The sequence below is a fragment of the Opisthocomus hoazin genome, chromosome 1 (genome assembly GCF_030867145.1).
Source record: "Opisthocomus hoazin isolate bOpiHoa1 chromosome 1, bOpiHoa1.hap1, whole genome shotgun sequence".
Classification (NCBI taxonomy): domain Eukaryota; kingdom Metazoa; phylum Chordata; class Aves; order Opisthocomiformes; family Opisthocomidae; genus Opisthocomus; species Opisthocomus hoazin.
This window is the reverse complement of record NC_134414.1, coordinates 22,376,089-22,392,323: the sequence shown is the minus strand read 5'-3', so window position 1 is coordinate 22,392,323 and position 16,235 is coordinate 22,376,089. Positions and strand designations below refer to the sequence as shown.

General features: G+C 38.2%; 1 protein-coding gene across 1 annotated transcript in view; it reads left to right on the top strand.

Annotated features, from left to right (window-relative positions):
* RDX (radixin) overlaps nt 1-12,055 on the top strand; it is a 42,625-nt gene extending 30,570 nt beyond the window's left edge. The window contains exons 6-14 of the mRNA XM_075418535.1: nt 291-374; nt 1,026-1,172; nt 2,618-2,714; nt 3,308-3,471; nt 4,124-4,254; nt 6,387-6,547; nt 7,524-7,616; nt 8,452-8,694; nt 9,657-12,055. Of these exons, the coding sequence (XP_075274650.1) occupies nt 291-374; nt 1,026-1,172; nt 2,618-2,714; nt 3,308-3,471; nt 4,124-4,254; nt 6,387-6,547; nt 7,524-7,616; nt 8,452-8,694; nt 9,657-9,821 (1,285 nt within the window). The 3' untranslated portion in view covers nt 9,822-12,055. The remainder of the gene's footprint in view (nt 1-290; nt 375-1,025; nt 1,173-2,617; nt 2,715-3,307; nt 3,472-4,123; nt 4,255-6,386; nt 6,548-7,523; nt 7,617-8,451; nt 8,695-9,656) is intronic.
* The last annotated feature ends 4,180 nt before the right edge of the window (nt 12,056-16,235 follow it).

Here is a 16,235-nt window from a genome sequence, read left to right as displayed (position 1 = left end):
TATGACTTTACTGAAAGGTGAAATATGCTGTGGTGTGACTTTTGTATTACAAAGAGTATAGAATACCATGAAAGAAGAAGTGATTTCACACTATTTTAGAAGTGTATTTGTGGAAATACAAAGTTGGTGTGTCTGTCCGTTTTAAAAAGATGAGCCGTGTATAGGAAGTCATGTTGAAGTTTATTCAATTAAAGCATATGTTATGCTGCGTAACCAAACTTTCTTTTATAACTTTAAGAGGTTAAATTGGTTGTCAGTGTCATTGTAATAACAACAACTTCTATTCACAGCGTGTTAGAACAGCACAAACTGACAAAAGAACAGTGGGAAGAAAGAATACAGAACTGGCATGAAGAGCATCGGGGAATGTTAAGGTAATTAAGTTAAAAATATTCTAAGACCTTTAAGGTTTTTTTTATTATTATTAGGATGTATTTTGGGAGGCGGCATAATTGTTTGGAAACTACTTTCTTTTATTCCGACCAGGGTAGGTGGTTATCAGGAACTTCGTGAAAGCTTCAGTGAGGGCTGAGTTTGTAGTTAGGTTGTTGGCTTATCTACATGATTTCTGGCAAAGTTATCAACCACCTTTCTCCACAGTTGCCTGCCTAAGGTATATTTAGTGTTTCCTTAGCTCTCAGGGTGAAAAGACGAAGTGCAGTGATTGAATCGTAGAATGCTTTGGGTTGGGAGGGACTTTTAGAGGTCGTCTAGCCAAACCCCCCTGCAATGAGCAGGGACATCTACCACTAGACCAGGTTGCTCAGAGGCCCCTCCAACTTGACCTTGAATGTTTCCAGGGATGGGGCCTCCACTGACTCTCAGGACAACCCGTTCCAGATTGGACTGTACTTAGGTATTTGGATGTAGATCGCTACAAGTATCTGAGTCAATGTACATGTGAATTTCAAAGAGATTTAATTGCTAACCAAATTTTATGCTAAGTAGTTATTCTGCAGTTCCCTTATTCTCACAACGTACTTTTGATTTGTCTACACTATGCTATTATTTTCTTCTTTCATCAGGGAAGATTCTATGATGGAATACCTTAAGATAGCACAAGACTTGGAAATGTATGGAGTCAACTATTTTGAAATAAAGAATAAAAAAGGAACCGAGTTGTGGCTAGGAGTTGATGCTTTGGGTCTGAATATTTATGAGCATGATGATAGGTAAGTGGCTAATACTCATATTGTAGTTCTGTCCTAGGAGATCCTATCTGAGATTATACAAACCCCACCTTATTGTGTGTTCAATAACATCTGGCAAAACAGATGTAAAAGAAAAAGAGGGATAGCCGTTAACTGCTGGAATATTTGAATTTTAAGTATTAAATAGGGATGCAGAAGAAGGGAAAGGAAGAGCAGTTCTGTGGAAGGTTAAATTTATGTTGCTTAACATGGACGTATGATAGCTAGACCATCTTTACATGGTTTCTTTATGTACTGTTCACTCCCTCAAGACTTGCCCTTCAGTCAGGATGAAATGACATTGAGAAGCTGAGCACCATATTTAATGAGAAATGTTTTACCATGAGGAGTGACTAGTATTGTGGCTGTTGGAGCATGAAAAACTTCGGTATCTGAAAGTGAAACTTTTTAGACATCAAAGAAAATAGATGAGTCTTGCGTCCTGATATAGAGATCAGAGATTCTGTCCTATATGAAGAGGGATAAAGCTGAAATGTACAAACTTTGTAGAATCTGAAGAACAGACTACTTCTTTTATTTCTTTCCAAACGCTAGTTAGTAGTGTCTGATGTCAACAGTGATTTGAAGTAAAATGTGTTGTGTCAAACACCAGATAACAGCTGTCAACTGAATCGAAACTTAATGCTGTTCAATGTATATACTCTGTAACATAATTCTGTAAGTCTTAATTGCCATTAGATGGCAATATAACTCCTGAAAGAAGAAAATATTCAGAGAATGTTCAGCTCAGATTGAACGATCAATCAATTTTTGGTATTGTTTAACTCCTGCTTGCAATTAAGATCATGTAAATTGAAAAAAATTTCTGTGCTCACAGAGGAAAAAAACTTCCAGTTATGCGGTTGGTACATGACATTGTAATGGTTTCTGAACTGAATTTATTTTAGTAAGATGCAAGGGACATAAATTTAACTTGAACTTTGGAAATGTAAGAGCATGGATCTTCTCAGTTAAACAGAAGTACAACTTTGTTGAAGAATAATTTAATTTCAGTCTTTGAAATGTCAGACTTTTCTCAAATTTAAATAGTTATTCTTTTCACTGAAAGTAAAATTGTCAATAGCTTATAAAGAACCAGCACGTGATTGTGCTGTTTAACATCTATTTAACGATAGTAGAAGTCACAAATTAGCATCTATTTAATGGTAGTAGAAGAAGTCACAAATTGAAATTTCTAAATTCCTTCTGTTACAGTGCCATGTAACATATTCATTATGTAATTTATTTATTTGATGGAATAATGTGTATAAAAAAAAATTGTCTACCAAAATATGCTTGAACTGTTGTTGTTTTATAAATGTAATGAAGTGTGATAGTGAAAATGGTACGGAGTTAAGACTTACTGGACATATATATATAAAATGCACATCTTTGCTGCTTCTAATGAGAACTTTTCCTCTTTGAAGGCTGACACCCAAGATTGGTTTTCCGTGGAGTGAAATAAGAAACATCTCTTTTAACGACAAAAAATTTGTCATAAAGCCAATTGACAAAAAGGCCCCTGTAAGTAGTGTGTAGAGTAGTATGCCTTTGTGTATGAAGAGATTTAACCCTGCAGGGACTTGCTTTGTCATTATGGCCTGAGTAAATATTTTGTGACATTTATGGTTCTTACTGGTTGAATAGTTAGTAATCAAAAGGATATTTTGATTTTCAAGTACGGTATGTTTATTTTGTGTATTCATTCTGGTTGATACTGTTAAGTTTTTTTTTTTAAGTCAACTGATATCTTGTGATATGTTGAAAAGCCATAGTGTCTTTTTTGTATTACAGTTGCACATTTTATGAGACTTTCTAAGTCAAAACTTTTTCTGAAATAGAGTAGGGGATAGTCTCATTTTTCTAGAAGCTTGAGTAAATAATTTTGTGTAAGCTAGCAAACCTCTACATGGAGGAACTGAGTTGTAATTTTGAATTTATCTTGCATGTTCCTTACAGTAACTAGATTTACAGATTATGGTGTTGGATTGCTCAGAGGATGAATGTCAAAATATTTGTAAACTTAAATTTAACAAATGCAAGCATGCAGTGATGCTTTGAGTCTTATCGCAACTGTATTTTTAGGTTAATGGATATGCTGCAATTATTTTTGCTAGGATTTTGTGTTTTATGCACCCCGTCTGAGAATTAACAAGAGAATTTTGGCACTGTGTATGGGAAATCATGAATTGTACATGAGGAGGAGGAAACCTGATACAATTGAAGTGCAACAGATGAAGGCCCAAGCTAGAGAGGAGAAACATCAGAAACAATTGGAAAGGTAATTAACAAATTTCCATGAAATAGAAAAAACTTCCTCTACCCTTTTAAAAAACCCTAAGTCATAGAATATCAGACATCTTAGCATTCTAGAAAAGAAAGCTGCTTTTCTTTCTGTAAGATGTAAGCAGATGTGTGGATTGGCATGGCTCACCTGTCTTAATAGAAAGCTGTATCTCTCTTGAGCTTTCAGCATAGTAATAGTAGCCGTACTGTTGTTTCTCATTGTTTTTTGTGAAACAGTCTTAACTCCGTGTTGCTTGATTCTTAGGGACTTTTATACTCTACAAATGAACCTTTAAAGCAAACTCAGTGAAGAGTGTCATGACTTACCTTTTGTATATTTAGAAAATAACGTAGCCATTTCTAGTCCAGGTGAAACATCAGCCATGTCTAAAATGCAAGTATAATTGTGGATATACTTGGTTGAACTGTAACCAAGGGTGGTAATCAGTTCTGTTCATAAATTGTTTTTTTTTGTACAGTATTTTGAAACAGAAGCTTGGTGGTTCTTGCGTTGTAAACTGAATTTGAAACGTTTGAAATTATGTGCTTCTCTGCTAGTTGAGTAAACTGAAAAATAGGCTACCAGCATCCTTAGAGTAGAATTTAATTTGTGTGAGGTTAAAAACCCATTTTACTGTTTCTTTCAGGGCACAATTAGAAAATGAGAAGAAGAAAAGGGAGATAGCAGAAAAGGAAAAGGAAAGAATAGAGCGTGAAAAGGAAGAATTAATGGAACGCTTAAGACAAATTGAGGAACAAACAATGAAAGCTCAGAAAGGTGAGCTCTTACTAGTGGTGTATTTCTTATATCTGATGACGATGTTTAGTTCAGTTCCACAATTCTCTTGGTATGTGTGGGTTGGTTTTCTTCGTTGTGTTTTTTTTTTTTTTTTAATTTATTTTACTGCTAATAACAAGAATTTAGTGATGTATTATTTGAGAGATTCTTTTTCAATGTTAAGAGTTATAAGATGGTGTGTGTGCATATGTGTATATATTTGTAATAGAAACCCAATTCCTAATATAGCAAAAGTTTCAATTTTCTTTAATAAAAAGGAAATTAATGCATACACAGTTCAACTCAGAATTCTGACATGCTTAAAGTTCTGAAAATCCAGAGTTGGAGGGAGCAGGGCAATTGGAGAGGAAGATCCAAAGTAATTCCTCTAGGATTTTGTTGAATTCAGCTGTTCATTTGGAAATTTCTTGTTCCTTCATTTTCATATTCCCTTGTGAGATTAGAGAATTTTAAAATTAAAATCTTGTCAGATTTTAGTGAATGAACATAGTTTCACCAATCACAGTTCTTTGTGTTGAACCACCCTGTAGAGTCCCTGCCTCCACTACTTCCCAGTCCCTCCTCTCCGTGTTTTATTTTTTTGCTTCAGGTTTGGTTCACATTCATACAAGTTCTGTTCCTCTCTTCATAGCTGTTGGCTTGCGGCACGATAGATAGAATCACTGGCTAAATCTATGGAAGTAAATTACATATGCCTGGCACTGTTCTCTAGCGCTACCCCCGTATTTTTCAGTCAGGTTGGACACATCCAGGCAGGTAACGCATGAACTGTGCCTTGGAATTGTTTAAGGGAGAGCTGTTTAGCCCAGGACAAAACACTGTTGGGGTGATTCTGAAGGTTTAACAATGCACATTTTCTCGTAGCTTCTGTAAGCAGTATAGCCCAACTTCTGATGCAATACATTATGTTCATATGTTGCTGGTCTTTTTAGCCTTCTATTCGCATATGGAAAAGTGTTTCTATAAATGGTGTCTGTGTTCTGTAATTGACTTTCTCCATCTTCGTGGGAAGATTTTGAGTAGTGTGTTTAAATATTTATGCATTTTATTTAATTTTCTAAGTACTGTGTTTGTACAACTCCACCTACTTGTAATGCTGTTCATTTCATTTTGTAACTGAAGCAATAGGGCTGGGAAACCAACTCAAGAATATTGATTCCATGAGACCTACTTAAAACTACAAGTGCAGATTAAGCATGTGTCAGCATACCCGAGGAGATGCTTTTTTAGTGTTAAAGCATATGGTGAAGGGGAAATAGATCGTTCCAATAACTGAGCAGTTGTTGAGGTTTCCTGGTGGAGGAATCTGTGGCAGCTATGCCTAGACAAAAACGTGGTGGAAAACTTATCACTGGAATCAGCAAGGAGCTTCAGAAAGACTTTTTTCATAGTCCTTTTATTTTGCACATCAGAGGATTGTGTTTTGCCTGTGCAAATCTTACCTTGCAGTATTGGTGGGTTATTACTTCTTCCTATGATTTTATGATTATTTCACTCGGAGTTCCACCCTTTAGGTTGCAGTATTTTGCTAACCAGGGAGCTAGACACCTATTATCCCTCCCTTGATTTAAACTTTTCCCATTTGTACCTTTTTGGATCTGTTCTACGGAGAATTTTTCTGACCCTTTCAATGGGTCTTAGGTCATTTTGCTGGGTGCACATGCTTACATTGTCTGTTGCAGTTAAGGAATCTGTCAGGCACGTCAGCAGAGCAGAGCTGGAGGTTTTTTTGCTTTTTTTTACTGTGAGAGGATGATTTAATGTATATAAAATCTCAATAGTAAGAGTGAGAGTATATGTGCATGTATATGTACATATATTTGAGTGTTTAATTTTGTCAGTGGGGTGATAATTTTCTGAAACTCTGGGCTATCAGAACTGTTGGATGAGATGAAGTATATCCAAAGTATGTCTTAAAGGGGGGGGGGGGAATCGGACATGGAGTGTCAGATATAACATGCTCAACAGCTCTTCTTAGCTTGAGGCAGCCTTATAAATCTTTGTCAGCTTTCTAGATTGCTTTATTTTAAGCATATTGCAGCTGTTATTTGTGTTACATATGAGAAGGAGCCAGGTAGTAATACCTTGTCTGCAAACTTTTCTTTCGGCAGAGCTAGAGGAACAGACTAGAAGAGCTCTAGAACTGGATCAAGAACGAAAGCGTGCAAAAGAGGAAGCAGAGCGCCTAGAAAAAGAGCGTCGAGCAGCTGAAGAAGCTAAAGCTGCTCTAGCCAAGCAGGCAGCTGATCAAATGAAGAACCAGGAGCAGCTAGTAAGAAGCTTTAACCCTATTTTGAAACAAATTGAACAAGATAGTTGAAAATTTAGCCTTTACTCTTGGTTCTATCTATTTTGTCAAATGGACAAGTATATTGAAACATAGGTAAAAGTATGTGAAATACTGTTACAGGTTGTTGTGGGAACATCTTTAGAAAACTACATTACATTTGCCATTACTTGCAAGAAAAAGTAAAACTCTGGGGCTGTAGGAAATTAAATGATGAAATAGACGTTGCAGACTGCCAATACCCACTACATTCTTTTTCCAGTAGTGTCAGGTTTATCCAGCTGAGAACAAGAGTAGCTTCCTTCTGCAGTCCACTGGGAAGCCTGTTATCTGAAGCAGGTCTGTTCTGAAGCTTGACGGTGATGGTGGGGAGTTGGTGATACTCAGGGGAGGTTGTTTGGTTGCTTTTTGCTGGATTTTTTCCTCTCTATTTCCAGCATTTACAGCAACTTCTCGCATTCTGTGTGAGACTACTTCTAATTCAAGATTTGCACATAATAACAGAGAAAAGCATGAAAATAGTAGAAGAAATTATTTCTTAACTGTAGAACAGCTTTTGATCTTCTGTAAACTAAGTACAGGATTCTGAAGGCAAGACTTAGCTCAGTAGTACTGAGATTATGATCCAGAATCATAATCTTATTGGTGGAACCATTAAAGTTGTATTAAACTGAAACAGCCCCAAATGCTAATTTGTAACTACAGCTCACTCCTTCCCAGCAAGCTTTGGAAGTGCAACAGATAATTTTTTTTTTTCTGGACTTATTTCCATCAGGTAACAGTAGTGATTCATTCCCTTTGTCACGTATGCTTAAAATTTCTACTTTTAGCAGAGAAGTGATGGATGGTAACTAACTAAGGTTTTCAAGTCAGATCACAGCAAAAGCTCTTCTTTCTTCCATTGCAGAGTCAAAATGATACCAAATTACAACTCCTGCTTCATTTTTTTTGTTTGTTTCAGGCAGCAGAACTTGCTGAATTCACTGCCAAGATTGCACTTCTAGAAGAGGCCAAGAAAAAGAAAGAAGAGGAAGCCTCAGAATGGCAGCACAAAGTAATGAGCTTGTGCTGTGTGAAGTCAGAACTTCAAAGAAACTAAGGGAGTTGAGTGCGGAAATCCCACTGGAAGTCCATGGGATTGAATCTCTCCCTTTCCCTTAGGCTTCAGAGAAGCTTTTCTTAAAGGATTTTGTTCTCCAGTCTACTGAAGCCAGCCTATACTTCTATTTAACGCATTTCTTAATATGAAATAGTTATGAAGGGGGGGGAGATTCTCACCACAAAAGTGTGGTCAAAGATATGAAAGTGCTTCCTTATGTATGGTGATGAAATAGATTGGAGCTTCATGTTGGAAAAGAAGACACCTCAGGAGGGAGATGTATAAAATCATGAGAGGCGGTGAAAAGATGAGCCAGAACAATAACAAAGGCACATCCAATACACCTGGACGATAGTTTAAAGCAAGATACTATTTCTTCACAAAATCTGTTACTAGCTATGGGATGTGAATACTAATTGTGTGCGCAGGTTCAAAAAGTGTGAATAAATTCTTGGAAGTTCTGGTCAAATATGAAATTTGACCTTTGATTTAGGAAGTCCCTAAGCCTCTCATTTCAGGAGGCTAGGAAAGTTGGAAAGCAATCGGTATGACTGTGCTGTTCTCTCACTCTTCTCTTGTCTGCTGCTGGAAACGGCTGGACTCTGTTACAGCTGGTTTGGGGTCATACCTTTTTTACCCTGTATTCCTATATGACAATTTTCAGTGCATAAGCTGGTAGCGTCATTTTTAAAAGACAGTTTCCATGTGTCTGAAAACATCTCAAATATTTATTTTTCTGACTAGTCATAAATCATTTTAAAAGATGCTAATTAGTGTTTACTGTATTTAGGCTTTTGCAGCCCAAGAGGACTTGGAAAAGACCAAAGAAGAACTGAAATCTGTGATGTCTGCTCCTTCTCCCCCTCCTCCCCCGCCAGTTATTCCTCCAACAGAGAATGAACATGATGAACACGATGAGAATAATGCTGAAGCCAGTGCAGAATTATCTTCTGATGGTGTCATGAATCACAGGAGTGAGGAAGAACGGGTAACTGAAACACAGAAAAACGAACGTGTTAAGAAACAGCTTCAGGTAATGAAGATTCAGTTGTATCAATGTAATTCAGGCTTTGGGGTTTCATTCTTTTTCAAAAATCTCATTGAAATTACAGTGTGCCAAGGAAACAGCCTTTTTTATCATTTACTAGGTTTATTACTAATTTACGAACCGATATCATTCATTCATTCATAGTGTTCTAGAAGTGGAACTGATAGAAAGATTTGATGCGAGATTGTGTTTTATAGCTTAAAAGTATTAGTGTGTTGTCATATTGGCCAGTAAACACTTCTAATAATTACATAATTTCCAGGGCACTGAATGTTAAAACGTAATGCTTTCCTTTCTCAATACTGAAATTCATTAAGTGGTATGAACAGATGCTTGCTTAATAATATTTGTGTTTATTTGCAGTCATTCACAGACGTTGTAAATGCAAAAACTGAATTATGCCCATTTAGGATTAATCTTATTTATGGAGCATTTCCTCCTCGACTAGTCTTATGCTTCAAAATCTAATAATCTGTGTTAGCGGTAACCCTTTGCCTTGAAAGCTGCTTCTTTTTCTGCCAGTGATATCTTAGTGGCGTGTATGTGTAATGTGCTTTCTGCTTGGCCAGTTACTGATGAGGATTGTGGAGGTAGACAAGAGCTGTCTTTAGTCAAGCAGAAATTGAAAAATAAGGTCATTCTCCTGCTTTATCCTGCTGGTCCCTATCTTCTTGGATGTTAAGATGTGAGGCTTTTTTTTTTTTTTTTTTTTTTTTTAGTTTGATGCCCACACTTACATAAGGAAAGAATCCTATGCTCTCCTCCTCTTTCCCTCTGCAGTCTTTCTGATAGACTTCACAACCTGAGTTACTGAACAGCACAACAAGCATTTCATAGGTTGGCATTCAAGAAATCCTTATCCAAGTTGCAGAATAGTTGTTATCAGAAACTCCAGAATCATTAAAAGATTAGTCAAAGCACTTAAATGCAAATATTTTATTCAACAGGCTTTAAGTTCTGAGTTGGCTCAAGCCAGAGATGAAACCAAGAAAACACAAAATGATGTCCTTCATGCTGAGAATGTTAAAGCAGGCCGTGATAAGTACAAGACCCTTCGACAGATCCGACAAGGCAATACGAAGCAGCGTATTGATGAGTTTGAAGCAATGTGAGAGCTGTTATTTTGCATATATGTTCCTCATAAAGCTGAACCACCAACAGAGAAAAAAGCAGGCCTTTGCAGATTTGATGGATTGCACCCTACTTTGCCAAAGCACTTACCAGTTTGAGTACAGTGGCTAGAAGACAGATTTAGGGGAAGCTATTCAACCATAAGGCAGTCTGTCATCCCTAAGTTTTCTGGGGGGAGGGTGTGGAGAATGATAGCAGTTTTTTCCCCGTCATGTTTTCAGTTCCATTATTTTGTATTTTTTTCTTTGGAAACTCATGTGAAGTATATAATGACTGACAGGTGTATGTATTGCTTAAACATTAAGAAATAGAAAGAAAAATGGAACTGAACCTAAACTGGATAGGTACTACTTCTGTACGAAGTTCGAAATTACATTTTTTCAATGTAGCTACACCATTAAGAGATTGATATTGCTGACTTTCAGTTTCACTTATTTTTTTTTCCCCAACTGAAATTTTTTGGTGTTTCATGTCCTGTCATCATTGATGGTTTTCTTTGCCTACCTGTTCACAAAGGTCTGGATGGCAGGTGGTAGTTCCAGGAAATATTTTTAAATGGAACACTACCTGTGTGCAGCACGTGGCTGCTGATAGGCTTGAATAAGTGTTGCTTTTCCTAGGTGATTCTTTTAGATGTGCAAAATGTTCAAATGCAGCAAAGGGAAAAAAAAAAACCACCAAACCACAAAGCTTCGTGTGCTATTTGCTTGCAATTATTTTATTTGCAGTAGGGAGACCTGGACCTTTCTGGCAAGGGAGCATATGAAAACATCAGTCCCAGGGAGGGGACAGTATCCTACCTCACTACTATATACATGATGACTGGTCCTTCAAACACCATGAAAAAGCCTGTTTAAATTGACTGTCACTACACAGTGGTATCATAGAATGCTAGGAGCCCTTACTCCTAGGATTTTGTTTTACTTTAAGATGGATTTATAGTGCTAAATACAGTCTAACTGCCTTTTGTTGAGTTTAAATTGTAAAAGCATCTTGTGTGTTTGAAAGCTGTAACCTGTCACTGGTATGCTATCTCCTGGGAGGGGTGTAGAATGTGTGTATGAGTTAGTTTGGTTTGGGTTTCCAAATACAAAATAAAAGTTCCCAGAATTGGAGTAAAAGTGTTTGTAGCTTCAGTTTTCAGTGAAGCTAGTACTGTAATTGTCATATCTGATGTCGGATTGTTGTTATTAAGTCCTTTCCCTCTTGAAAAGGAGACCTGCTTTGTTGAAAAATTTGCTTAGAAGTTGAACTTCAGAAATAACTTCACAGTTAATGTGGATTGCAGTTATTCCTTCTGTTATAGTACCCTAGTAAATGTATCTACAGTGGAAGAACCCTGCTTTCTCTTGAGGATGGTTCAGCTCTTTTCTGTTTGATATTATGCACTCATAAATTTACACTTATCTATTAAAATTTGCCATTTTATTAAACTTTTTTTTCATGCACAATAGGTTTAAATTTCTTATGAACAGTCCAACTAAATTTCGGTTGGGTTTTTTTTTTATTTTGTGGAGTTAAAGGTTGGCTATGTGGGGTGACATCATGAAAATAAAATAAAGATACATTTAATATATTTTTTTGGTTTGTGGAGCTAAACATATCTGATTGACCTTGAAGACTGATGTGCAGATGGTGTGCACATGCTTCAAAATGCTGCTTGGTGGAAGTTGGTGTTTCTACCTGCAGTGCATTGTAAGAACAGTTTTTTGTTTCACAGGCTTCATGCACTGAAGCTTTAGCAAACTTCTGAAGTATTTGAACAGTTTGCCATAGCAGGTGAAATACTGTGCTTCCAGTGAGTTTCCATTTTTTTCCTGGAAAGCGTGCACTAACGCTGATACATCAATTTCAGTGTTGGGAAAAAATACCAGTAAAGTTTGCTGTTCATAATTCTATGGTATATAGAGTAGGGCTAAATGGATTAGATCCGTTTATAAAGCTGTGTGATTTTTTTTTTTTTTCTAAACAACCAGGAACAACAATTTGTAATATGGATTTTCACAATTCAAAAAGTGGCAAAGCTGCTGTCACCAGCAGTTGGGAACACTTACTGGTGCAGAAATACTAAGAATACACTTAATGATTACTTGGTGAAGTAATTTTCCACGTGCTTTTTCCTTTAGCATCATGTTTTGTGTTGTACAATTAAGCTACAATTACATCTACTATTTTGGATAACATTCGTTGGTTAACAATAAAGAGATACAGTTAATTTCTCTGAGGTCCATTGTTGTTATTTAACACACTTTTTTCTGACAGCTTTGCTAAATGCACTGTAATAGGCTTTTTCCAGAGCAGCATACAAATTTTTATCATCTTTTATTTCACGCTGTGGTCAAAATGAAATTAAAAAAAGTGTTTTCAAATTGTATCCCTAGAGAATGATACTCTGCTTAAGAAGTTACCACGGACAGTTGGGAGGAAGCACTGGCGATTGTCAGTTCAAAACAGGATGTGAATCGTCGGAGCAAATTGGCTTTCTTGAGAACAGAGGGTAGCTGGGCCATATAAGAGCCCTATGAGTAACGTAAGAACTTTCAATCACTGCCTACTTATTGCTTAGCCCCACATTAAGTGAAATTCAGTTTAATAGGTTGACGTCTCAAGCACTGAGAAGCCTTGAGGGGTTTTTTTCATGCTGCGCATCATAGTGGACGGTGCTGTCAAATATATGCGTGGCCATATGCTTTAGATAATGGCAAGTTTCTGGGCTTTTTCACTTGTCTAATACATGTGGAGACGGCAGGAACAGTCCCATATAAATAGGTATACGAATTAATCTGCTAAGCACCTCTCACATAAATTAGACCTCTCAGGTAGCATTCCATTCTGTCTTGCATTCGTTTGGCCTTGCACCCAACACAAGCACATGACCCTTTTTGTAACTCCGAATGGCAGAATTGCAATGATGAATAAAAATGTGTGCACTTGATACTTTTTACCGTGCATATTTCTAGTTTTACACTTCTCTCCTCTTGGAGCCCTCCTGCTGAAGCGTTGGGTTTGAGGTTTGTCATTTGTTAGACACTTTCTGCATGGGTGTGTAACTTCAGAATATTGTGCTTGGAAGGGGAGGTAAGTGCTTTGAAAGGTGTGGTGTTTGTTTTCTTTTTTTAAATACGCTCTTGAGGTGGAGAGAAAAGGATACGAAATAGTCCCACTCTTTACAGGCCAGACTAATAGTCACCCAGAATGCCTCCATGTGAAAGAAGATACTCTGTCTTCTGGAAGCAGTTCCTTCTGCACATCAAAACCTACGTTTTCTGTTGGTTGTACTCTTCGAGTACGTTTCTTGTATATTCTGATTATTTTGCCCAAATCGTGACAAAATTCACATCTGCCTTTTTAAATCTAGTTTGGAAAGCGTTATTGTGCTTTTGCCTCTTTCTTAAAACGTGTTCTCTAGGGCTGTTCAAGTGACTTGCATAAGCACCTCCGAGGAAAAAGGAGATTTGTTCCAAAGGAAATATTTTAAACTTCTGAGGATAAAGTACCTCAAGTATGTTTTCTTACTTTTTTTTTTAAAAGAAAGCATAGAGACTAAAATGATCAGTGAAAACCTGTTGATTTCAAAAAGGAATTTTTATGCAAGTGTTTTTCATGTCTGTTCACATATTCATTGTGTGACAAGTGTAAAAAGTCTTGTTCTCCCCAAGACGTCAGATTAGTTTCAAGAATTGGGGATTTTAACGAAGACGATGTATCTCAGTGGGTGAGGTGATTGGTGCTAGTGGTCATAAAGATGCTTTCTGGGTAAAAATACCAGCATAACAAAACTGAAAGCTTATTTACAAAAAAGGAAAGTTCACTTATTAATAGAAGTTGCCTCATACACAACGTAATGTGTCTTGGCTGGGTGAGAAGGTTTTCCTGGAAAATGTGAGATGTGTCAATGGATCAGCACAGAAGCTGTGGTAATTCCTGTGCTCCCCCCGAAGCGTGCTCGGAGGTGGCGGGTACCTGCCTCCCGGCTCACGCGCTGTCCTGGCTGGCAGCTGGCTGGGAGGTGCTTCTGGCTGGCCACCATGGCCGCCGGCCAGGCGCATGGTGGCTCTCTGTGACATGGCCTGCTGCTCGCCTCCCAGCCAGGCCATGCAGCCACATCTTCCTCCTAAACCAACTGGTCTGCAAGCATGCAAGTTCTACATGACTGGCCCTTTCCCAGTTTGGGGGCCCAGTCAGCAGCAAGGAGCAGCTCAGGGCTGCTCGGGGAAGGGATGGTGTAACGGTGAAGAGTAAGGGTAGAGGACTATACGGGAAGAAAAAAAACCCAAGAACCTTGTGGTGAGCTAGAATCCTGAACTGGCCCATTTATTCACTTGTGTCGAGGACTCCTTGTCAGTGTACTGTTGCAGCATCCATAAATTCACTATGTGTGACCAATAATTTTTTTAGGAAGTTCAACAGCCAGTTTGCTGGAGGGAGCTGCGCTTTTCATTTTGCAGAGCTGAGCCCCGACCTGTGGGCATAGGTCAGTTACCTGATTTTGGTTTGGTTCGTGGAGCCTAACACTGGTGTTCACTGTTTGCAGATTCTGAGCAGGTAAATTGCTCCTTTGGAGCGCAGTTAGACTTGTTTTGCTTTTTCTCCCTTCACTACGCAGAGATTGGTGACATATCAAATGTGTATGTTTCATTTAATGTGAACGAAGCAGACTCGCCGAAGCTCAGAAAACCTCCCCCCAAAGCTCCAATCCCAAACCATCAAATTTCTTCACAAGAAGAGACCGCAGAGTTTGCAGCAGTGCCTGCAGTATTCTAGGTATTCACGAAGAGCTGGATTATGCCCACATAGCTCGTAGTTCGGGGAAAGGCAAAATTAGCCAAAGGAAGTGGAGCATTCAGAATTGCTGGGATTCCATTAGGTGTTTATATTGGCTTCTGTAAGTAACGCATCAGAGTGTTTCTGTTCACAGCAGTAGGCTTTTAGGCAGCAGAAGAAACGAGGGGAGATGGAGATGCATGTCAGAGGAGGCAGCCTGGTTGATGCAGATATTCCTAATGCATGTGTGTGTGTGAGCTAATGTTCCCTGTGCTCTGGATAAGTGGATTGGGTGAAAAGAGATCAAGTCAGAGGTAGGACAACCACATTGCTGCTTTTTGCTTGTTTGGGTTTGGGGTTTTTTTTTGATTGTTTGCTTTTAAACTACCTTATTTACACGAGAGGAGTTGCCATTATCTGAGTATTTAGCTGAAGACTTCTAGAAAGCCTGCTGCCCAGTACTAACAGGTCTTGGAGTTCTTAAGGCCACGTGTACCCAGACTGGCTTCTGTATTATAGCTTGCTAAATTTCAGCAGAAGGCATCTTCCGCGGTCTGATAATTTTGCCTTGGAGCATTTCTGCCTTGACAAGATGAGTTGTGTACGTGCACGGTTCTAGCTGCCCCATTGCTTGTTCTGGCAACGCGAAACCCACGTGTACCCCTGTGAAACAGTAATCGCATGACAGGCTCTGCGAGCGCGTATGCTCAGCTCCATGGGATCTCATGTACCAAGCCTACTGCTCCCTGTGGCCTCAGCTTTCACGCATCTTAATCACCCTTAATTTCTTCATTAAACTTGATACAGTATTTAACTTCTTAATCCATTGCTTCAGTAATATTCTAGTAAGTTGAGCTTTCGGTAAATGATTGACTACTGTGTCAAATGTTTTCTTAAAATAGATTATACTGGTGAGTTGAAGTAGTCTAGCTTTACTTTTACTTAAGCAGTACTTCTGATTAATTAATAATCTCTATGAATATGGTAATTGCAGTTGTATTGCCAGAGAGAGATTCATTTGCATCTTTTGCCAAGTGCATTTCTATCTTCAACCAAGTAAGTTGAGAACGTGTGGGTAACATCCAGAATACGCAGACCAGTCTATCCTGCCTTTATTACTGGGAACAAATTAATTTACGTTTGAGTGAGCAGATCCCTTGTTTAGGGATTTGGGACAGGACAGCAAGCTTGTTGACACATCAGAAAAATTTCTAAAAATGTTAGGAAATGTTCATATTGCTACTCTGTGCTTCTGCTGTATGTTTCTTGTCCTTGATAGTTTTTCTTTAGTTTAATTCACGTTTTGAATTCTTGGCTCTCTTCTCTTGCGAACAGTGTTTCAGGCATCCTTCTCACCGCTCAGTGCCAGTTGTTGCACTTCTCTGTACCATTTGAAAACACAGCTCTTCCTCCTTCTCCTCTTGCACTTGGGATCTTAGTGTTGTTTTCAACAGAGTCAGCTAACTCATCATATTTAAATTTAGAACTGTTACTGCTACTCTTGAAACAATCTCTGGGTTAATTTTGGCTGCAGGTTCTTTTATCAGGCATGCATGGTATATGCCACCTTCTAGAAGAGACTACGGCATTGACTAATTCATACTTGCTAGTAGCATTCTGGAGAACAGAAA